We start from the raw sequence: 24,277 nt of genomic DNA, 5'->3' as shown, positions 1-24,277 counted from the left end.
TGCAGCTAGTACGGGGTAACCGGGGCTTAGACCAGACCCGTCTGACTCCAGTGGCTTTGCCCTGGTTCTCTAGGCAGGGCCGGTTCACAGAGGCCCCCCGGTGGATGAAGGTCTGGAGCAAAACGCTGTGGTTCCCGGGGCTGCCGGGCACCGAGGTCTTCGGGCAGATGAGATCTGGTGTCGTAAGTGGGATGGGCCAGGCCTGAGTGGCTCAGCCATCACCTGGGACTTGCAGGTTCTGATGGAGAAGGAGCCCCAGGACGCCCTGTGCACGCAGAGTCGGCAGCAGACCCTGAGCATCATCTGCAGCCTCTGGTAGGCCCCCAGCCTCGCGCAGGGCCCTCCAGCGCGTCAACAGCAGCCTCTCTGCTCAGGCTTGGCACTGGCTGGACAGAGAAGTGGGGGGAGGCAGAAGTTGAGCACCTGCTATGTGCCAGGCACCACTCTGGGTTCTGAGGACCCAGCCATGCACCAGCAGGGAATGTCCCAGTTCTCTGAGAGCTGACATTCAGGGAGAGGGGACAGACAGTAAGCAAACCACACATAGCAGGGACTGACACAGGCACTGAAGGAAGACAAGGTGGGGGGTGTGAGCCAGGGAGGGGATGTAAAATCCTCACGGTTGAGGGCAGATGAGGTGCAGCATTGGGTCAATGAGAATTGGTTGATGACTGAATATTGATTTACTGGGCACCCACCATGAGCCCGGTGCTCTCCTAGGCTCTGGGACACAGCCTGAGGCTGCGTGAGGCTGCCCTGAAAGGGGACTTTGGGGCAAAGACCTGAAAGGGTGAGAGCGTGAGCCCTGCATGTGCTCAGCTGAAGGAATGGCAAGTGCAAAGGCCCTGAGGCTGATGCACTCCTGGAGGACCAGCAAGGGGGCCGGGGTAGCTTCAGGCAATGAGTGAGGGGCAAGGACTGAGGGATGAGGTCCCAGGAGTCGTGGGGAGGGTCGTGCAAACCACCACAGGTGGCATTACATTTGAGAAGGAGTGTCTGGCCTCAGTGTGGGGAGGAGGTGGTGCTTCCAGCAGAAGAAATGTGGGACCAGTCAGGACCTGTGTTCTGGACAGTCTAGGAGAAAGGTAATAGGTGATCTTCTCAATAGTAAGAAGTCCTTAAGTCCTGGATAAATTGTGAAGTGGAGTGTCAAGACCTGCTGGAGGACTGAACGCAGCCCGTGAGGGAGGGAAAGGAATCGAGAAGGTGCCATGGCCTGTGCGCCAAGCCGCGAGAAGGATGGCATGGCCATCCGCTGTGGTCTGGGCCGAGGTTGGGACGCTGCTTAGACATCAGGCGAGAAGCAGTGGGCAGCTGGTGATGTGAGCCTGGAGTTCAGGGGCAAAGCCCAGGCTGGAGACACACAGTCGGGGTCATCGGCACCCAGGAGCTATTCGAGGCCAGGGACCGAAAGGAGAAGTGGGCCAGGAGCTCACCGCAGAGGCAGGGAGAGGCCGGGGAGGCGGGCGCGTGCGCAGCATCCCCGTGCACAGCGGAAGGCTGGGAGTCTGCTGGACGGGACGAAGGCAGGCGCTGCCTGGGGCTCACGGGCTGGTTTCACGGGCCCCTCCCCAGTCCTCAGCCCCCAGGCTCACCACCCTCTGTCTGCCCAACAGTAAGCTGAGGCCACCCCTGGACTCGCAAAAGAAATCGCAGCTGCTCTCCACCTGCTTCCGCAGCGTGTTTGCTCTGCCACCACTGGAAGCCCTGGAGAAACACACCTGCCTCTTTCTGGAGCCGCCCAACATAGAGGTGCGGCCCCTGGCACCTGCACCCTGAGCCAAGAGAGGCCGCTCTAGCAGGGCGCCGAGCTCTGCCTGCTGCTCACAGCTTGGGCGGGGCAGGCTGGACCGGCAGGGTCCCTGCCATCACCCCACACCCCAGGCTGGGGGACCCTGGGCAGTTTTTCAGCTGCTTTGAGCACTTGCGTGTTTGCCCACCTGTGACGGGGATGGTGCCAATAGAACTGACGGCACTGAACACCAGGCTGCTGAAATGAGCCGCTGGGAGCAGTGCCTGGTGGGGAGGGGTGCTCCGTACGTGGCAGTATGCGTGGCCTCCCTCCCTCTGCCGACCTGAGAGCAAGTTGTGCTGCTCAGCCCTGCAGGTCTCCACCAACATGCTACATGGCAGACCGGGCTGGAGTTTTCCTCCAAGCTCCCCAGCAGCCCAAGGGAAGCAGAGAGGAGGGGAGATAACTCTCTCTAAGGGATGAGTTCCCCAATCTCATAGGGGTCCAAGAGACCCAACTTAGCCACGAAGTCCTTGCAATACCTGGGGCAAGTCACCTTCCCTGAGGGTGGGCTCAGTCTCACCATGCAGCTACTCAAGCTGGTCATCCCCTGCCCAGGCCTCGCCCAGCCCACCCTGACCCCCAGGAGGCTGGAGGAAGGAGCTCTGGAATTGCCGTCAGCGCCCCTGGCCAGCCGCCCACGTTGTCACCACCAGGGGGCGCGTATGGCTCACGGGTGCAGTCTCCACACCCATCTTCTGAGTGCCTGCGGCAAGGGCAGGGCAGCTGATATTAACTGAGCTTCTACTATGTGCCGGCCCCTCTAGATACTTTACATCACCTTCCCGGTAGTGACCCAAGGGTGAGGAAACCGGCTCAGGGAAATGAAGCTGTCTGGTGGGAGGGTCAGGATTTGAACCCCACACGTGCCCCCCAGGCTAGGTCCAAGCTGGAACTGGACAGATAAGCACTTTGGATGGGGGGTGAGAGAGGGGCCCCCTGGGCCCAGGACAACACCACAGCCACAGCCCTCCAGAAGGGTAGTGTCTGCCCCCACCCCAACCCCACAGAAGTCCAGAGTGCCCCATGACCAACTAACACAGTGACGCTGCGGCTAGCTCACCCAGAGAGCGCCACCGGTGCCAGGGGTTCCAGCACTGGGAACTAGAAGCAGGGACCGGGGCTCCTGCTCACTCCCACCCACTGCCGGCCTCCACCCCACAGGGGGGCTGGCTTCATGCTCTTCTCAGGTGAGAGAAGCGGCTCAGAGAGGGCAAGCGAGTTCCCAGGGCACCCAGACAGGGAGCGGCCTGAGCCCCAGGGCTCTGCTCCAGGTGGGGCCTGGATGGGAGGGTAGATGGGAGTATTTCTGAGGTCCCCTCCCTCCCTGAACACATGTGGCAAGCAAACCAGTAAAGATTGGGGACCTGGGGTGTCAGACCAGCAACCAGAGCCGGCCACATCACTTGCAGGGCCCAGTGCAAATTAAAACGACAGCCCTTGTTTAAAACTTGCTAAGGATTTCCAGATGGCGACGGCAGAGCATTAACCCAGTGCAGGGCCCTTCTGAGCCCAGGACCCTGAGGGACTGCCCTCGTCACCCGCCCTTGAAGCCAGCCCTGCTGGGAAAGAACTCGCCTGGGCCACTGAGAAATCCGTGCCCCTTGGTGGTCCCGCACAGCCTGCCTGCCCAGTGTCCGCGTCTGCCTAATGGGGAACATGACGGCCCCTTTGTGGGCAGGGGGGTGAGCTCTGATGAGGGGTGGCCTGGTGTGTGCAGGCGGTGGGCACCATTCGGGCCCTGTGGCAGCCCCTGGCCCTCAGTCCACCCCTCAACACCCTTGGCGTTGCCTCAGCCGCCCCTCACCTCTGCGCAGACCCTGTTCAACAAGACCGCAGAGGCGCTGGACGCCATGCTGCAGAGCTTCATCTCCCTGAACCCCACGCACAAGGAGCTGCACTTCCTGCTGTCGGTGAGGATGCAAGGTGCCAGGTGGGGCGGGGGCAGGGCCCAAGGAGGGGAGGCTGGTTCTGCAGGAAGGTCAGAGGTCAAAGCCAGCAGGATTTCGCCACAGAGCCCTGAGTGAGGACTGAGGCGTGCTGGGCAGAGAAGGGACGGGCAGGGCCCCCCAGGCAGAGGCAGGGCAGCGAAGGTGAGCGGCACAGATGAGGCCAGCAAGAGAGTGGAGCGGTCTCCAAGTGATGGAAAGGGGAGGGCACAGCGGGGAGCGGCACTCGGGGGGAAGGGTGACGCTAGGGCAAGGGCTGATCAGCAGGGGCTGGACCTCAGCAGGCTTGGGGGCCTCATCAAGCAGCTGGGTGAGGATGAGGCAGGGCTCCCGACCTGGGGTGCCCAGATGGAAGTCGGGGGGCGGAAAAACAGACAGGAGGAAACACCATCTGCAGGTCCCTCACCTTGAGCGGCAAGGTAGCATGTCCATCCCCTGGGAATGCCAGACACAGACCACAGCTGTACCAGGAGTGGCAGGGGATGCCACCAGTGATGTCACAGGTGTTTCTCTGGGACATCACTGGGTTACAGAATCTCCAAATACCATACACATCGTCCCACTTCAGAACCAAAACTCTAGTCCTATATAGCCTTTAAAAAGAGGCTTAGATTTGGCTTAACTCTATTCAACATAACGGTTTCAAGATGCCTTTGTATTCCGTTGTAATGCTATGCACATATATTGTGCATGGAAAAGTGCTATTCCACAAGGGGGTGAATGGCACAGAACAGGTTAAGAACCAGGAGCCTCAAAGGGCTTTGAGCAGGAGGGGATGTGTGAGCTACAAAAAGAGAAAATGTGGACTCCTGTGGTGGTACTGCCTGGGTGCAGTTGGATTGGCAGAGGGACAGGGAAGGCCACGGGGCAGAGCCCACCGGAGGGTGGAGCCCAGGTGGGCGGGGCGTGGGCCAATGGGTGTGGCCTGGCTGATGGTGGGCGGGGCCTGGCCATCTGGGGCCCGCCAGAGTCCCTGCTGCAGCACCAGCCCCGCAGCCCACTCCCTGCCCCTGCCCACCCCGCAGCACATGTACATCTGGCTGGCATCGGAAAAGGCGCATGAGCGGCAGCGGGCTGTCAGCAGCTGCACCAGCCTCCTCAAATTCCTGAGGCACAACCTCCACCTGGATGTGAGTACCCAGCTCGGCACCCCACACCCACACCCCTGCACTGGCTGGGCCCCCTACCCTGGAGCCCAGGGGCCCACCAGAGCCGCCCTCCTCCCAGAGCCTGCCAGGGCTCGTGGGGTTCAAGGGCCCTGGGCACCTGCCTCCAGGACAGGGTGGGTCCCTGAGTCCCCTGCAGCCCCCTCTGGGCTCAGGCTGGCAGACGCCCAGGTAGTCTCCCTCTTTCCATGTGGGGAAAAGAGGCTGGGGGCAGAGGGGAGGACCTGCTCAAGGCCTCACAGCTGGCCCTGACCATGACCCAGGAGGCTGGGCTCTTGTCCATACACCTTGAGGCCTCAGGCAGGTGTTTCTCCTGTTGGAGCCTCAGACTCTCACCTCTCGCCTGTAAAATGGACGGAAATGACTTCTCCTTAGAGGGCTGCAGTGGGAGCCAGAGGAGGTAGAGGCTGTGAGAGGGCCCCTCGGCTGTGAGACCTGCACCAGAATGGGGGCCTGCCATGCCCCCACCCACCCATGCCCCAGGGTGGGCCCCCCATTTCATCGTCCCCACTAACCCCAACCTGTGGCTGTTGCCCTTGGGTTGAGTGAACATCGGCAGGTGCGGAGAGTCAGTGTTTGTCCGCCCAGACCAGCATCAGCTCCTTAGGGAGGGTCGGGGAGACGAGGAAGTGGGTTCCTCACCCTGCTGCCCAGCCGGCTGCCTGGTCCAATGGAGGCAGGCGGCAGAGCGCAAGGGGGCTGTAGGGATCGTTCTGTCACGGGAAAGCCACTGCACTCCGAGGAGGAGGAGGACCCCTCTGGATGGGCTCAAAGTGGCTTCAGTTCACTCAAAGTCCATTTCCACACCACTTACCCGGGGACGACAAGCGAAGTACTTGCCTTGGGAGCGAAATTCCTTGGGGCACAAAAAAATCCGTAATCAAGATAAATCATATTTTAATGTGATGTTTTTAAAAATCAAATCAGCAAATGATGGTCCAGGGGTAGGTCACTTGTATTTGTAAATAAAGTTTTATTGGCACCAGGGCCAGAATTAGGGTAAGGCCAGCGAGGCGGGGTCCTAGCAAGTGCAGGTCAGGTCCTATCTCTGCTAAAAATGTTGGGACTTTGTTCATCCTGGAGTTTTTTGTATTCCTTTTGATTTTCCTAAATATTGCATTAAAATATCGTTTCCCTTGATTTCTGAGGTTTTGGCGACCCCTTATATTTTGCCCAGACCCCTGCCCGGCCCTGCCACACAGTTTGAGGTGATGGTTTCTGACATAGCGGTGCTGGGGTGAGCGCATGGCGGGCGGGGACTCTGTGGGTGCGCTTTGCTGTCAGTGGCTCCCTGCACTCTCACCGCAGCCAAAGGAGAGCTTCAAGCGGATCGGACAGCTGGTGGGCATGCTGGGGATCCTCTGCCGGGACCCAGACGGGGCCACCCAGTGCTCCAGCCTGGAAGGGATGGGCCATCTCTACAAGCTCCTGATGGACCAGAAAGGTGAGCCTCCCCGGCCTCCGTGGCACACCCATCTCCCACCATGGCCTCAGGCAGACCCACACCGCACCCCCAGACTCAAGCTTGCCCCAAATCTGTCCACAAACACAACCCTGATCTGAACCATAACCCTACAATGGCCTCACCCTGAGTCCCGTCCCCAAACTGGGGCACAGGCCTGACCCTGATTCAAATGACCCTACCCTAGCTCTGCTACACCCCAAGCCCACTGTTGCCCGGCTCTTACCCCACCCTGCCCCTGGCCAGCAGGAGAAACCCCACAGGTAGAATCGCAGATCCCCAGGAAGCTCTCCGAACCCAGCGAGGATGGAGCCCCACTCTGGCGAGGTGGAGACCAGAGGGCCACTCCTCCACCCTCCCAAGAGACGGCGTTCCCAAAGGAGAAAGACCCCATCTTCCAGCTCAGCAGCTCCGAAGTCATCAAGGTCAAAGCCCTTAGAGTCGTGGGCAGGGCTAGGTGGGGGGTGTGGCCAGAGCACACCCCTGTATCTGGAGGTGAGGGATAAACTTGCCCACTCTCTCCTGTGTTGTTGGAGTGGAGCCAGCACACGTTGGATGCCTGCCATCCTCCACGGGCTTCACAGACATCACCACACCCCTTCCTCAACTCTTCCAACCTTCCCTGGACTGTTCCCATCTCCCACTGCAGCCCCCACCTCGTGTTGTGATTTGAATTATATTATCTTCTGAACGTGAGGCTCCGGGTGAGGGGGATGTGGAGCGATGCTTCATGGAGCCTCCTCAGAGTCACCTCTGAGATGGTGACCTTTGTCCATGGCCGGTGTTGAACCCTGGCTAACAAAGACCCCTGTACTTGGCTCTCGGTCCCTGCGAGACCGTGAGCACTCCCCGCTGGAGGTGGGGTCTCACTACGGCCTGATAGTAGAGCTGGCCTTCAATAAACACCCATGAAATTGAGCCAGATTCAACCAAATGATGAAGAAATGGCAGCACATGGCTAGTCAGTGCCCCTGTGGCACTTGATCCAGTCCCAGCTGACTCCAGAACCCCTGCGCTTGGCAGCTGTAGTGAGCTGTCAGAGTGCCGAGGCCCATCTGGAGAAGTTTAGTGTGGAAAATCTAAAGCCCTGGGGCCAAGACATCCATTGTCTCTACCCAGCAGGGGAGCATTTGGCTTGGCTGAAGTTTATGTCAAAGAGCCAGGGCAGAGGCAGGGCAGGGTGGGAGGGGCTTCGCTGGCTGTCAGCTGGGTGGATCAGCAGTGAAAGACCTCAGAGCACGTGGGCCCTCAGGGGGTCTCAGTGACAAGGAGCATAGAGTCCAGGACCTGGGAAGGGGCAGCCTGCTCCAGCCTGTGTGGTCCCTTTACACAGATTATGGCTGTCTGGTTTGGGCTTTCCCTGGGCAGATCCGAGTAATGAGAGGGGAGAGGATTAGAGGGTCTGCTAATCATGGGATGGCAGATGTGGGAAGGATTGGGTTGGAAAACAGACACTTTGGCCTGTTTCTGGTCCCAAGTTTGTCTCTGACACTTTGCGTGGTCTTAGATACACTATACCTTCATCATCATCCCTGCTATCACCATCATCATCACCATCACCACCACCACCACCACCATCATCACCACCACCACCACCACCACTGTCATCACTGTCATCACCACCATCATCACCACCACCACCATCACCACCACCACCACCACCACCATCACCATCACCACCACCATCACCAACAACAGCACCTTCACCATCACCACCACCATCATCACCACCACCACCATCACCAACAACAGCACCTTCACCACCACCACCACCATCACCACCACCACCACCATCACCACCACCACCACCATCACCACCACCACCACCATCATCAACAACAGCACCTTCACCATCACCACCACCATCATCACCACCACCACCATCACCATCACAACCACCATCACCAACAACAGCACCTTCACCATCACCACCACCATCACCAACAACACACCTTCACCATCACCACCACTATCACCAACAAAATACCTTCACCATTACCACACCATCGCCATGACTACACCATCATCACCACACCATTACTATGACCCTACACCAACCTCCCCATCACCACTGCCATCTCCATTTCATGTTTATTCATGCCTTTGATTAAAGTAAGATACCTCAAAAATCTTTTTCAATCCTGAGGTTGTAGTATTCTGGGATTCCAAGAGTCTAACCACCATTCCAAGTTGAATTTCTTCATAAACATTCTAAATGCTAAAATTCTAACCAGAAGTTTAACATTCTAACAAACAATTTTAAATTTAATCTTATAACAGATGTTCTAACCAGATTTATAATAGCCTAATATTCCAAAAACAAAGTTGTTACAAACTACAAAGATTCCATTAAAATTACCTTAACATTCTAACCAACATACGAATAACCTAACATTGTCACATTGTACCAAATTTTTGAATTGTAAGATTCAAGTAAATATTCATATATCCATTTTAACACTTATTTTTATATTGTAACATACATAGAAACATTGTAACAGACTTTCAAACATTGCAACAAATAACCTAACATGCAAAGAGCATTTTACCATCTAACATCCTTGCAAAGGCATAGTTTTCTATCAGGCTTCCCTCTTATCTCTCGGCATCAGCATCCTAACTTCTCCTGACTGGAAGCTGCTGAATCCGCACTGTCCAATAGGACTTTCCGGGAGGGTGGATGTGTTCTGCCTCTATGCTATCCAAGGTAGCCACTGCCCACGTGGAGCTCTGAGCACTTGAAATATGGCTAGTACCACTGAGGAACTGAGTTTTTAATGTTATTTAATTAAATATAAATTTAAATAGCTACATGTGGCTGGTGGCAGCAATGCTCGCAATCTTTCCAGAAGGTTCCTGCCTGTGCAACAGTGACCTGGCCCAGGACCTCCCTCCAGGAGGCTGCAGTCTAAGGCTGTGAGGCAGGGATCAGAACCACCACTTTGCATTTCCCTGAGAGCCCCTTCACTACCCCTGAGCAGCTCATGGTCTGCTCATGGAGGTGAGACCCCGCCTCTCTGGACCTCGAGAGCTGCTCCTGGGGCACAGAGCAGATTCAGCATCCTGGAGTGGCGCTGCTGCAGGTATAGGCGCCCTGGGTCCCAGACCCAGCCTCGCCCGCCACCTCCACACTGCTCCATGGCCAAAGGCAGCTCGTGCACTTTCTGGGACTGGGGTTGGTACAGGTGACCTTGAAGATCCTTCACAGCTAGGAAGTTCACTTTCTCTTTGGTTAAAATGCTCATAAGGAGGACAGGGGCTGGCAGCGGGGGAGCACCCACTGGTTGAGGCTGGCAGATGAGGAAGCCCTATGAGGGGAAGGGAGGAGGCTGGCCGGGCCACCTGGGTCCCGGGACAAGCAGGTCTGAGTGAGGAAAAAAGCCCTGGGCCGTGGTTGGCTCCGAGATACATGGAAATGGTAGGCTGAAAATCACTGGACACGTGCTTGGGGACCCGGAGAGTGCTCGCAGGGCTGGATGTGCCCAGAGACGTGGGAGCTGCAGCAGAGGAGAAGGGGTGACACAGAAGTGGGGGAGGTAGGAGCCGGCACAGGGGCCCAGAGTGACGGGCTCTGCCCACCCCCACTGCTGCAGGAGATCACACAGCATCTCACGATGACGGAGCTGAAGGACCTCCTCTGCACAGCCATCAAGAACCTGGGCTCCAGCAGCCCCTTCCGCGTGCAGGCTGCTGCTGAGATGCTACTTGCTGTGGTCCAAGAGCATGGGGCCAAGCTGCAGACCGTGAGGGCGCTGGGGTACCCGCAAAGGGCCGGGGCAGAGGGTGGGCCCAGCAGTCAGCCTCTGGGGGCTTAGAGCTTTGGGCATGATGTAGGGGACACAGGTCCCACCTAGGCAGCAACCATTCTGAGGGGTTTGAATCAGTGAATGAGGGAGGGCCCACACAAGTCCCCCAGGTCCTGGGTGGTGACTGCAGCATCATGGGGCACACACATCTCAATCCAGCAGCTGCTGCAGGCCCTGATGTGGGGGCGGGGTGGGGAGGAAGGGAGGACACAGACCAGACTCTCATGGAGGTGCAATCTGATGGGGGTGGCAGACACGCGAGCAGGCGTTGGCAGGACAGCATGGCAGATGCAAAGGCCAAGAGGGGACTCGGGGTTGCGTAGGGTGTGCCCCAGCACGAGGCTGCCTGATGCCAGTCTGTGAACAGGCAGACTCTGCAGAGATACTGCGCCCAGGTCTAGATAAGCCAGACAGGCGCACAGAAGGCAGGGGGCTGTCTGGACACGGGAGTAGCAGGTACAAAGGAATGACATTCAGGGGGACCATGTCTGAACCTTCCAGTGACTGGGCAGTTAGATAGAGTATGAGGACCTCGAATGCCATACAGTTGTAAGGACCTGCCTCCCTCAGACCGGGACACCCTTTAGACTGGGCATCCAGGGCAGTCAGTGCCTCCCTCATCAGACTGCTTGGGACAGGACCATAACTCAAGGGGCTTCATGCTCATCAGGGCAAGAAAGACCCCCACCGCCATTAGGGCTCCCAGGGCAGGCCAGGCCTTCCCTCAGACCGGCCCCTCCCCACACAGGTGGCCAACATGGGCCGGGCCCTCCACCTCCGCCTTTGCTCTATGCGCATCCCCCAGGCCAAGGAAAACACCCTGCGCGCCATCACCCTGCTGGCCCGGAGCCACACATCTGAGCTGGTGGCGACCTTCTTGGACTTCTCCATCCCCCTGGACAGGTACCCAGCCCCACCTTGCCCCACTGCCCCCTCCATTCTCTGCCAAGCAGGGTTCGGGACCTCTGCCCTCCCGGCTGCCTAAGGCTGGGTGCAGGGAGGGAGCCCACACCTGCTCGTGTATCTCGCGCCTCCTGGGGCAGGCACTGGGGAGGCACTGCTCACCCTTGTCCTATCCGTGCTCCCCATGAATCACCCTGCCCCAGCCTCGACCGCCCCGTCACCTGATAGAGGAGAGGCCCAGGACCCAGTATGCTCCCACAAGACCCCAGCCAACACCAGAGCCTCCCACCCATCAGCAAAGGCCCCTCTATCTCATCCTTATCCTCCAGCATTCTCTTCTTCCTGCTCCTCCAAGGACCCCCACAACCCCCACAGGCCACCACCGTCCTCTCAGGCAGGACTGGCTTCTCTTCCACAGCCCTGGGAACCCTGGGGCAAGAAGCGGGCTAGGATCCTCAGCGCTGCTCACGGCCCTGCCTCCCTAAAATCCCAGCTCTGAATCCTAGGTCCTCGGTCTATGCCACCTGCCACCCATCCACCACACACCCGCCCTGGGTCACCCCTCATTCCTTAAAGAGGTAGCTCTTGGTCAGGGACACCCTCTCACTCAGTCCACTGTCTGGACTCTTGGGGATCTTGCCATCCTTTCCTCCCGACTTCTCTGAGCCCGGGTCTCCTCTCTCCCAGCCACCTTTTCCTCCTCCCCAGCTGCCACTCCCTCAGCCATGCCCTCCGCGTGGTCATCACCAGCTTCCAGCATCCAGCATCTCCATGCCACCTCCAGCCACCTCCCAGCTCCCAGCTCACTCCCGGCCCCACGGTCCTGCAGCCCACTGGCCTGCCCACTTCTCACCTCCCCCACCTGTCCTCACCCACCTCCCTCCTCCAGCACAGGTCCACCCTGTGCACACCGCAGGTCCCTGGCCCCCAGCTGCCACACTTGCCTCCTATTTCACTAAAACGCGGGAGCCACAGGAAAAGGGCTCGCACAAGCTCCTGGCGCCCAATCGTTGTTTCCAGGAAGATTTCCAGTTTCCATGTGGAGGAGCCCTTTTGTTTCTGTTAGTAATTTCTAGCATTGTTGCACTGTGATCAGCGAGTGTCATCTGTAATACTTCTACTTTATGGCATTTACTGATCTTCTAAACACTTTTTGTGACTGTCCCACGGGCACTTGAGAAGAAGATGTGTTTTCTATTACCAGGTGTAGAGTTTGGTATCCAGGCGTACCCCGGAGATATCGCAGGTTTGGTTCCAGACCACCACAATACAGCAAGTCACACAAAGGCGTTGGTTTCCCAGTGCACATAAAAGTTATGTTTACACTATACTGTAGTCTATTCAGTACACAATAGCATCATATCTTAAAAAACAATGTACATACCTTAATTTTAAAAATATTTTCTTACTAAAAAACGCTACTGATCATCTTTAGCAAGTCATAATCTTTTTGCTGGTGAGGGTTCTTACCTAGATTTTGATGGCTGCTGACTGATCAGGGTGCTTGTTGCTAAAGGTTGGGGTGGCTGTGGCAATTTCTTAAAATAGGGCAACAATGAAGTTTGCCACATCCATCGACTCTTCATTTCACTGAAGATTTCTCTGTAGCATTCGACAATGTTTAATAGCATTTTACCCGTAGTGGAACTTGTTTCAAAATAGGAGTCAATCCTCTCAAACTCTGCCACTGCTTTATCAATTAAGTTTATGGAATATCCTAAATGTCATTTCAACTGTGTTCACCGCATCTGCGCCAGGAGTAGATTCCATCTCAAGAAACCACTTTCTTTGCTCATCCGTAAGAAGCAACTCCTCATCCACTCAAGTTTGATCATGAGGTTGCAGCAACTCAGGAACATCTTCAGGCTGCATTTCTACTTCCAGTTCTCTTGCAATTTCTACCACATCTGCAGCGACTTCCTCCACTGAAGTCAAAGTCATCCATGAGGGTTGGAATCCACTTCTTCCAAATTCCTGTTAAAGTTGATATGTTGACCCCCTCTCATGAATCGTGAGTGTTGTTAATGGCATGTAGAATGGTGAATCCTTTCCAGAAGGTTTTCAATATAATTTGCACAGGTCCATTAGACGAATCACCATCTACGGCAGCTGTAGCCTTATGAAATGACTTCTTGATCCATGGGCTGCAGAATGGATGTTGTGTTAATGGGCATGAAAACAATATAATCTCCTTGTACATCTCCATCAGAGCTCTGGGGTGAGCAGATACACTGTCAATGAGCAGTAATATTTGAAAGGAATCTTCATTTCTCAGTAGTGGGTCTCATCAGTGGGCTTAAAATACTTAGGAAACCATGCTGTAAACAGAGGTGCTATCATCCAGGCTTTGTTGTTCCATTTCTAGGGCACAGGCAGAGTAGATTTAGCATCATTCCTAAGGGCGCTAGGACTTTTGGAATGGTAGATGAGCATTGGCTTCAACTTAAAGTCACCAGCTGCATTAGCTCCTGATAACAGAGTCTGTCCTTGGAAGCTTTGAAGCCAGGCACTGATTTCTCCTCTCCAGCTATGAAAGTCTAGATGGCATTTTCTTCCAGTAGAAGGAAGAACATTGAATATCTGTTTTTTAATGCAGCCACCTTCATCAATGATCTTAGCTACGTCTTCTAGATAACTTGCGGCAGCTTCTACATCAGCACTTGCTGCTTCATTTTGCACCTGTGTGTCCCGGAGACGGCTTCTTTCCTTAAATTTTATGCATCGACCTCTGCTAGCTTCTAGCTTCTGTAGCTTCCTCACCACTCTCAGCCTTCATAGAATTGAAAAGAGTTAGGGCTTTTCTCTGGATTAATTTTTGGCTTAAGAGAATGTTGTGGCTGGTTTTGTCTTCTACCCAGATCACTGAAATTTTCTCCATGTCAGCATAAGGCTGTTTTCACTTTCTTATTGTTCATGTGTAGCACTTTTCATTTCCTTCAAGAACTTTCTCTTTGCATTCACACTTGGCTGTTTGGCCCAAGAGGCCTCGCTTTGGCCTGTCTCACCTTTCGACATGCCTTCTTCGCCGAGCTTAATTATTTCTAGTTTTTTATTTAAAGTGAGAGATATATGACTCTTCCTTTCACTTGAACACTCAGAGGCCATTGTAGGGTTATTAACTGGCCTAATTTCCATATTGTTGTGCCTCAGGGAATAGGGAGACGGGAGGACAGGGAGAGAGACAGAGACAGGAATGGCCAGCGTGTGGAGCAGTCAGAACACACACATTTATTGGTCAACTTTGGCATCTTATGTGGGTGCGGTTCATGGTGCCCCAAAACAATTACAGTAGTAACATCAAAGGTCACTGATCACAGTCCGCCATACCAGATATAATAATCTTGAAAAAGTTTGAAATATTGTAAACATTGCCAAAATGTGACAGAGAGACACAAAGTGAGCACACGCTGTTGGAAAAATGGTGCCAATAGACTTGCTCAACACAGGGTTGCCACAAACCTTCAATTTGTAAAGAATCACATCTGCAAAAGACAATAAAGTCAAGCACGATAAAACGAGGTGTGCCTGTGTATCCATAGGTTTCCTTATAGTGTTGTTTGAGTTTTCTACATCCTTAATTAATTTTTCTGTCCTCTTGATCTGTCTTGTACGGAGCGTTCGTTAAAGTCTCACTAAAGAAACATTACTGTGTTTCTATCCATGTATCCTTCCAACTCTTGCAGTTTTATTTCATAAAGATAGTTGCCCTGTTGTTTGGTATGTAGAAAAAGTATTCTACCTTCTCTATGAATTGTGACTTATAGCATTAAAAGGTACCCTGCTCTGACATACTTAATGTTTTGAGGACTTGGATTCTACTTTGTTATCTGGACCACTACCCCCTGCTTTTTAATTTTTCCATTTGTCTAGTAAGCATGTGTCCATCTCTTTGTTTTAACCTTTTGGAATCCCTTTGTTTTAGGTGTGCCTCTTATATACAGCATTTAGTTTGTCTTGATTTGTGCCAAATTGAAAATCTTTTTTTTCTAATAGGTGAGTTAAGCCCATTGATATTTATTGATATGGTTGCTACGTTTAGTCTGTCATAACATTTTGTAATTATGTATATTTTGTTATATTTGCTATGCTTCTTTTTCTACAAGATATGTATTATTTGGTCTTTAACTTCAATTTTGTTTTAACTTAGGAAGAGTTGTGTTTTTGTTCTAGGTGTTACCTTTGTGCTCCTAAACTATTTTAATGCCCTTAGTCCTCTAATTTATTACTTAACCTTTTAATATCTGGTTTATCCATTTTTATTTGATACCCTTTAACTCCCATTGGTAATGGAGGAAATGGAAACTCTCCATTTCCTATATAACAGTCAGCGAGATTATTTTCCTCTGCCTCCTTTTTCCTCCCATTTTTCGGTTGTGCATTTGTACATTCTGAAAACATATAATATTTGCACTCTAATGTTCCACTCCCATCTCCACATTTGTTTTTAGTGTGTGTACACACACACTCACCATCAGTCCCTGTGCTGAGGTTTTCTAGTCATCTCTTAGTCTGAAGGAGCTCATCCTCCAATAGACTCAGAATTCCTTAAGTTCTTTCATGTTGTGAGTTATTTATTTGAAGGACAGCTTGGCTGGATATAAAATCCTTGCTTCACACTTTCTTTTATTAAGTATTTTTTAAATACTGTTCCATTGTTGCCTTGCATTGTTTTTTAAAAGTCTAATGACAATAATTGTATTCCCTTTGTAAGTTACTTGATTTTTTTTTTTTTTTTTTTTTTGCCTAAAGACCTTGAAGATTTTTTCTTCATTTTTAAAATCTAATCATTTTACTAGAAAATATCTCAGAGTTAATGATTCTGAGTTAATTTTCCCAGGTGTCTGATACATCCTTTGGTTATACAGATTTAGGTCTTTTTGTTGTTATTAATTCAGAAAAGTTTTCTTGTTTATAGTTTTAAATATTAATTCTGTTCCATTGATGTTTTTCTTCCTCAGGGACTCTAATAATACAAATACTCTTCCTTCCTTGCCTATCTTCCGTTCCACTACTCTCTGACACTTTTTACTTCTTTCAATTTTTTAGAGATAGAGTCTTACTCTGTTGCCCAGGCTGGAATGCAGTGGCACTATCATAGGTCGCTGCAGCCTCGAACTCCTGAGCTCGAGCGATCCTCCTGCCTCAGCCTCCTGAGTAGCTGGGAGTACAGGTGCGCACCATAGCCAGCTCATTTGCATTATTTTTTATAGAGAGACAGGGTCTCATTATGTTACCCAGGCTGGTCTTGAACTCCTGACCTCAAAGTGCTCCTCCTACCTCAGCCTCCCAAAGTTCTGAGATTACAGGCCTGAGCCACCATGCCTGGTGTCTTTTTACTAGTTTCCTAAATTCACATTCATTCTCTTAGTTGTTTTTCTTCATTTCCTAAATGCCTCTTATTAAATTTTCACTTGAGTCTTATCTTTCTTGAACACCTTGTAATTTTTCCTCATTTCTAAGACAATTTTTTCAGCTCTCCCATTTCTTTCCTGAATTCAATCAACTGTCTTTTCGGTTCTTATTGGAGTTTTTTATCCTTTTTTTAATTTATAATTCGGGGTGGTTTTTCGTATCTTTAAATGCCTATTTGAGTATATTTAGCTGCATTTGGAATAAATGTTGTCTTAGAGTTTTTCCTGCATCATAATTGTTTTTCAGGGGGAGTTTCCTCGCTTTGTGTGTGTTGGGTTTTGTTTTCTGATTTTTTGCAATAACTCCATGGATATGTTAATTTTGTTCCGTTCGTATTTGTGCTCTTGGAGCATTTTATAGGATTTCAAGTTCAATGGCACCCTCTTCTGTCAATATATCAAAGTCCAGATAATTTAATAGACTTTTGGTTTTGGCGGTAGGAAAAATGTGCCCTCCAATTGCTTGGTTCTCTTTTCTATTGCAGGGCCCTAAATATTTCCCTCTTACTTCTTTCCCTTTCACCACCCAAATTCCAAAGGATACTTTTCCTTTCTTTTTTGTCCTTTTCTCTCCCAAAAGCTGTGCACTTTGAAGACTGCTTTTCAAACTGGACATGCTTTTAAGTCCATTCTCTAGTTGGTTCTCTGACCTACGTGGACCTTCTTGGACCTTTTATTATTATTTTTTTTTTTGTAGTGTTTTTAAGACTTAGGGTGGACTTAGTCTTCCTGAAGGTGATTTAGATCAACTTTGAGCCCTGTCGCTAGATTCTCTCTTCTCTCCCCGCCACAGTGTCTCTCAGGCTGCTTGTCTGCCGCACGGCCTTGTGGCGGAGCGGGCGGGGGTCAGGGTGTGAGAGATCGCACGCTGCCACCGCCGTTGGCATTCTTTCGCTTTTTGCTTCTGGTAATTTTGAAGCGTGGGCCTTCTCTGTATTTATGCTGAGGTCGTAGTTTTTGTGTAGTTTTACATTTTCCTTCTTCTTGTTCTGTGTTGTTTTTCAAGGAAATTTTGGGAGGTAGAGACCTAGGCGACAGGCGTCATCTCCAGCTACCTAGAAGTTTATAGTTGTTTTAATTGTATCAAAATTGATTTCTTATTTCCTCAAGTCTAAGAAACACATTTTTCACATCTTGACATTTATGAAATAGAAGTGCATTTTACATTGATGGTGCTTACACCTGAATTTGTACGGGCTCCTGAATGGTCATCTGGGGGCACTGTCAGCACGAGACCACCTTCAAAGTAAATTCTCTGCTTGAGATTTTCGGGCCACACGGGTGGTGTGAATTCAAACATCAAAACAGGTTTGCAGTTCAGATTCCTGGGAGATGCCCTCCTCCCACCCAGTGTGCCAATCGAAGCATGAAGGTTTTCTTGCTGTTTCTTTCTGCAGGGCAGAATTCTGATTGTTTATTTTAATGGCCCTTAAATTGTACATGCTGCCCTTTGGACCCCAGCTCTGTGTAGGGGTCTCCTATTAGCCTCCCATCTTGGCCAATTTTTCTTTCTTAGAGGCTCATGCAAAAATGGTGAGGTGTATCCTAAAAGTAGAAACAGAGTTGTACAATATGCACTCTTCCAATATCCTTCTGTTGTCTTGCTTCTTTTCCCTCCCACATTGCATGTTTATGACTCATCCTAACATGTTGCAGTTCATTCATCTTTGTTGCTATATAGTATTCCATCTTGTGAGTGCCAGTTATTCTCTTTCTGTAGGTGGACATACGGGCTGTTTCCTGTTTGGTACTATGATCAGTGACGGTGCTGTGAACTTGCTTATACACATGCCCTGCTGCACGCAAGCACTCAGTTCCCCTGGCGTGTGCACCTGGGATAGAAATGTCTGGACTATTAAGCTATGCACACATCCAGCATTAATATATGATGCAGACGTCTTCCGAAGAGCTTGTTCTGATTCACATTCCCAGAAGTACTTTTCTGAGAGTTGCTATTGCTCCGTATTTTCACCGACACTTAGCATCAACATTTTAGCCAATCTGGTGGTGCTATCAATCATATTGTGGGACTTATTTTCACGTTCATGATTAAATAATGAAGAAGTTGAACGTCTTTTCATTTCTTTTTGGCAATTTGGTACCTTCTTCGGTGATGTGCCTGTTCAAATATCCTACACTGCATAGGATATTCTGCTGTGTTGTCTACCACCACCGGTTTCCATACCGCAGCTCACTCCATCATTCCTTTGCTTTCTTTTTTCTTTTTTTCTTTTTTTATTTCCTTTCTTTTGTTAGTGCTTCATGGTATGCCTCTTTCCATACTTTTGATATTTCTACATTCTTTTGTCTTAGATATATCTTTTGTAAACAATATTTAGTTGAGCTTTGTATAACCTGCCAATCTTTATCTTTAATTGGAGTACTTATTCCATTTATATGTAATATAATTGTTAATATGTTTGGGATTGAATTTATCATCTTTACTCTTTCCAAAAAAAATTTTAAAATAACCTTCGAAATTTTCAATTGAATTAACACACTGCCAATTTTAATACCCTTGCTGTTTATTTTAATTCTATATTTTTTCATCTCACAAGTACATATTCATTTAGAACTGCCCACATTTCACTACTTTGTTCTTCATTCCTTTTAAAACCCAACCTTCCTAGCTGAGACCATTTTCCTCTAGTTTGGGTCTGCTGTTAGCAAATGCTCTCAGCTTTTGTCGGAAAATTTCTTTATTTCACCCCCCAGGATGAAAGACATTTTCACTGGGTATAGAATCCTAGGTTGGCATTTATTTTCTTTCAGCATCCCGAGATAACATTTCACTGTCTTCCGGCTTCCTTTGCTACCGTTGGGAAGTCAGCCGTCACTCTGTTGTTCTTTTAAAGGTATGATGTTTTACTCTGTGACTGGTTTTACAGTATTCTCTTTGTTTAATTTTTTCTGCTTGCCAGATTTGTTTATTGTTTTGTTTTGTTTCTTTGTGTGACATGTCACCGTGGTGTGTCTAGGAAATAATTTTTGTTGTTTTTTATCCTGTCTTGAATTCCTATGCTGGAATGTTCTGGTTCTAGAAAAATCCCAGCCATTATCTCTCCAAATAGTACTTTTCCTGCATTCTCTCTCACCTTCCTTCTAGGACACTGATTAGACATATTAGATATCTCACCATATTGTCTGTTTTATTAATACTGTCAGAGTCCTATCAGAACAAAGACAACACTCAAACTGGCTGAGGTGAGAAAAGCTTAATAAAAGAACTCCTTGCCAAGGGTAAAGTTTAATGTGCCTGATAGGGCAGGTCCAGTCCCTTGGGAATAGTATAATTAAACAATGCTGAGTCATTACCACCTTCTAGACATGAAGGGGCAGGGGGTGGGAGCCCCTCCAGCACTGAGAGGGGTGTCTTTATGGAGAGGCCACCTGACAGATGCACACAGCAATCCTTTGGCCACCAGCAGGAAGGGAGCCTGGGGTACATAATAAATACCCTGACTTCACTCCACTCCCACCCTCTGACCTTCTGCCAATGTTTGCCATTAGCCAAATCAACCGGAAGCCAGAGATCAAGAGAGCCTCTTGATGCAGTCTGTACAGGTCCTGGGGCACGGGGCAGGACAGGGAATGACAGAGACTAGCTCTGAAGGGGCAAACAGAAGATATCCAGCACAATTTCTTACCTCTCTTGTGCGTTCCCATATTTGTGTCCTCGGTGCTGAATTCTGGATAATTTCTCTTGACCTATCTTCCCATTCACTAATTATCCCTCAGCCATGTCTAATATGATGTTAAATTTTTTCATTGAATTTCTTAATTCCAGATTTGGTATTTTTCACTTCTAAAATTTCTTTCATTCTTTTTCTAATCTGTATCATTTGTAGGTTCCTATTCCTTGGAGACATTTTTAAGCTTATATTTCATTTCTTTATTCCTAGTCAAATAGTTGTTTTATAGTTCATGTCTGATCATTCCAATATCTGAGTTGTTGTCAGGTATATATTGTCTGTTTTTCTTGCTGTATGTCACCTATGGAGTCTTGCTTCTTTCCGTGTCTGGTTATGTTTGTCTATGTACTGCATGTTGTTTGAGGGGAAATAGTAGGAATAATTTGAGGCCTATAATGAAAATATTTTCCTCCACAGGGAATCTGTGTTTGCCTCTGCCAACCACCTAAGGACACTTCAGCCCGAGACTACCCTAAGCCAAATCCAATGCCTGAGATTCCCTGGATGCCCCCAGGCAATTCAAACCCGGCTGAAATTCACCTGGGTTTCTTTACATCCACTTCAGCATCCCCTGGGAGTGGTAGAGGGTCTACTATTAGCTTAACCACCTTGTGCAGTCTCTGAGCTTCAGTGTCTATCCCTTCATCCCACAAGGCTGTCAAAACAAAGGATCTAATTTTCTGGGATTGTCAAATGCCCTCAAGGCGTCAGTAGTTTTCCTGTCCCCTACCTCTCAGGGTCATATTCCCCACACACTGGCCTTTCTCCAGCCTTTTCCGTGGAGGAGCTGATTCGAGTAAGTTAGTGCACCATTGCTGGAAGACAAGAGTCTTCCCATTTCTTTATTTTTTAACAGATTTATTGAAATACAATTCACATACTATACAATTTGCCCATTAAGTCATATAATTCAATGATTTTAGTATATTACATTATTAATTTTATAATTGTAGTAAAATATATATAACATAAAATGTGCCATTTCTACCACCTTTAAGTGTACAATTCAGTGGCATTAATTATATTTGCAATTGTTGCACAACTAGCACCACTATCTAATTCTAAAACTCTTTATCACTCCAAGCAGAAAATCTGTAACCATTAAACAATAACTCCCCATGCTCCCCTCCCCACAGCCCCTGGTCACCTCTAATTTACTTTTGTCTTTATGAATTTGCCTAGTCTGGATATTTCATGTAAGTGGAACTATATAATATTTGTCTTTTTGGGCTGGATGCTTTCCCTTGGCATAATGTTTCCAAGGTTCGTCCGTGCTGTAGCATGTATCAGAACTTCATTCCTTTTTACGGCTGAATAATATTCCATTGTATGTCTAGATAGCATTTTGTTTATCCATTTATCTGTTGATGGACGCTTGGGTTGTTTCCATCTTTTGGGCATTGTGAGTAACGCTGCTGTCCACGTTGGCATGCAAGTGTATGTTAAAGTCCCTTCTCTCAATTATTTTGGGTGTCTACCTAGGAGTGAAGTTGTTGGGCCATATGGTAGTGCTATGTTTAGTTTCTGAGGAACTGCCATACCATTTTCCATAGCAGCTGCACCATTTTATATTCCCACCAGCAACGTATGAGGTTTCAGTTTCTCCACATCCTCACCAACACTTGTTATTTTTCATTTTTGGACTGCAGCCATCCTAGTAGGTGTGAAATGACATATTGTGGTTTTGATTTGCATTTCCCTGATGACGAAAGATGTTGAGCATCTTTTCATGTGCTTTTTGGCCATTCGTGTATCTTTTTTGGAGAAATGTCTATTTAAGCCCTTTCTGCATTTTTGAATTGGGTTGTTTGTCTTTTTGTTGTGAGTTGTGGCTCGCATTCCTACATATGCCCACTTGGCTGAGACTTTCTCCACTGCTGCTGCAATAAAGCTGTTCTTGTCAAGGTCACCAGTACCCTCACATTGCTAAGTCCAATGGGCAGTTCTCTGTCCCCACCAAACGTGACCCTGTCAGCAGAATTTGATTCAGCCAATTACCCTCACTTTCATGCCCTAGCTTCCAGGAGCCCACTCCCCTCCCTCTCCGGCTACCTCCCCGGCCACTCCTGCTCAGTCTCCTGTGCTGGCTTCTTCTTACCTTGCTATTTCTTGGTCCTGAGGGGTTAAGTGACTTGCCCAAGGTCACACAGCAGCACAGGGCAGAGTGAGGATTTGAGCCCAGGCCCTTCTATGCCAAACACCCACTCTTCCCAGGGGGGTGGGGACTATACTTTGGAATCTCCTGGAGTCCCCCACGCTGTTGTGCCCACCCAGCCAAGGGTCAAACAGGCCTGAGGTGGCCCACCTTGAGTCTGCTTAAAGCAGGGGTGGGGGCTCATTCAGCCACCCCACTAGAGCCCTCCCATCCCCTGCCCCATCACTCCAAGATCCCTCATGCCCCTCAAGCCCCTTGTACCCAGCACTAGGCCCAAAGACCATTTAGGGCAGAAAACGGCCATGATGGTCACTGACATCTCAGGGCAGCCCTGCTGCCCCCTGCTCCCTCAGGTCTCCTAGGGTCATTCCTGTGGACCAGGTGGAAAGGCCACAGCCCTGCACAGGCCTGGCCTCCAGTCACAAGGCAGGGCCTTGACCGGGGCAAGCCTCCTTTCTCTAGTCCTCAGTCTCCCGATCTGAAAAATGGGCACAAGGACACTGTACAAACTACAAGCTCTGTGCACATACTGTCATGACCCTTAACTTGAAGCAGGTTGGGCTGGAGGACCCAGACCCCAGCAAACCCAGGACTAGGAGGGAGTGGTCAAGGAAGGCTTCCAGGAGGTGACTTTGTGGTGAGCCCTAAAGGCTGAGTGGGAATTAGCCAGGTGATAGGGAATACTCTAAGCACAAAGCCTGCAGGTGTGGGGGTGCAGAGGCAGGAGAGGGGGAAAAGTCAGGTAGAGCTGGAAACCAGAGAGCCCGGGTCAGAGGTGACGGCTTTGCAGATGGCTTGGGCTCTGGCTGCAGTGCCTGGGAGCCATGGAAGGTGACAAGCAGTCGAGCAGTGGGGACACAGGGCCAGATTAGGCAGCTCCAGCTTGGGTGAGGAGGTGGAGGGGAGACCCTGGAACTGGGGAGACCCAGTAAGAGACTGCTGTGGATGAGAGACATGCTCAGGGACCAGGGGCCGACTGTCCCCAGGCCACTCCTATCCAGCCCCACCACTCGTGCCCCTTCCCTGCCAGCCCACAGTGCTCTTGTCCGCCCCTCGGCCCCCACCCCATCAGGGTCCAGCTCAGGGCCCAGCCCGGCTTCCACCCTGGACTCCCTGCTCCCGGCACCAGGCCCTGGTTACAGAGGCCTGCTGGCGTGGCCGAGCCAGGCCAGCCTGAGCTGCAGCCCTGCCCTCATGGCCCCTCTCTGCCCACAGCCACACCTTCCAGCTGTGGAAGGCCCTGGGAACCGAGCAGCCAGTGAGCCACCTGGTGCTGGCCAAGCTGCTGACCTGGCTGCACAATCGGCCCCTGCCTACCCGTGCCAGCGACAGTGGCCCCAAGGAGAAGCCCTACCTGCGCTCGCTGGCCGTGAGTCTCTGCTGCCACCCCTGGACCCCAAGCGATGCTCGGTCACATGCTGGTGGCACCTGGAGCACCCACTGTGTGGCAGGCTGCAGAAGCCCAGCCCAGCCCCAGCCAGGAGGAAAGGGCCCTGGGGCAGCCCAGCCTCCACTTCCTGGCCAAGGCTCCACCCTGTGTGTGAATCAGGACAGTGTGTCAGTCCTCAGGGGCTCAGTCTTGTGGTGTGTGCCCGGCCTCAGAGGGGGCAAAGAGAGGAAAAAAGAGACTCAAAGCCCCTCCCCCATGCCTGAGCTCTGGAGTCATAGATTCTTGAGGAATCTTAAGGGCTGCCTCCTGCAGCCCCGCCCTCCTGTAGGAATCCCTGCCCCAGCTTCCCCCATAGGCCCAGCCCTGCTTGCACACCCCCAGGAGCAGGACGCTTACCTCCTAACGCAGCCACATCTGTCCCCCTTGACTGGACTCTGCAAGGCAGCAGCTGTCCCCCAACCCTGTTTGGAACTTTTCAGGCTGAGTTCCTGCCCCAAAAGTCCCCTGAGCAGAGGCCCAGAGCTCACGGCTGCCCCCCACCGGGAGTCCCC

The 24,277-nt window shown here is 50.8% G+C and overlaps 1 protein-coding gene across 1 annotated transcript in view; it reads left to right on the top strand.

The window, feature by feature from the left end:
- The window catches only part of MROH5 (maestro heat-like repeat family member 5), a 62,890-nt gene that overhangs the window by 24,988 nt on the left and 13,625 nt on the right, over nt 1–24,277 (top strand). Inside the window, exons 12-20 of the mRNA XM_012647946.1 lie at nt 236–315; nt 1,617–1,764; nt 3,610–3,705; nt 4,767–4,871; nt 6,216–6,351; nt 6,616–6,794; nt 9,963–10,112; nt 10,924–11,078; nt 23,552–23,705. Of these exons, the coding sequence (XP_012503400.1) occupies nt 236–315; nt 1,617–1,764; nt 3,610–3,705; nt 4,767–4,871; nt 6,216–6,351; nt 6,616–6,794; nt 9,963–10,112; nt 10,924–11,078; nt 23,552–23,705 (1,203 nt within the window). The remainder of the gene's footprint in view (nt 1–235; nt 316–1,616; nt 1,765–3,609; nt 3,706–4,766; nt 4,872–6,215; nt 6,352–6,615; nt 6,795–9,962; nt 10,113–10,923; nt 11,079–23,551; nt 23,706–24,277) is intronic.

This window comes from Propithecus coquereli, unplaced genomic scaffold (assembly GCF_000956105.1).
Source record: "Propithecus coquereli isolate 6110/MARCELLA unplaced genomic scaffold, Pcoq_1.0 Scaffold28, whole genome shotgun sequence".
Taxonomy (NCBI): domain Eukaryota; kingdom Metazoa; phylum Chordata; class Mammalia; order Primates; family Indriidae; genus Propithecus; species Propithecus coquereli.
This window is presented reverse-complemented; position numbering and strand designations above follow the sequence as displayed.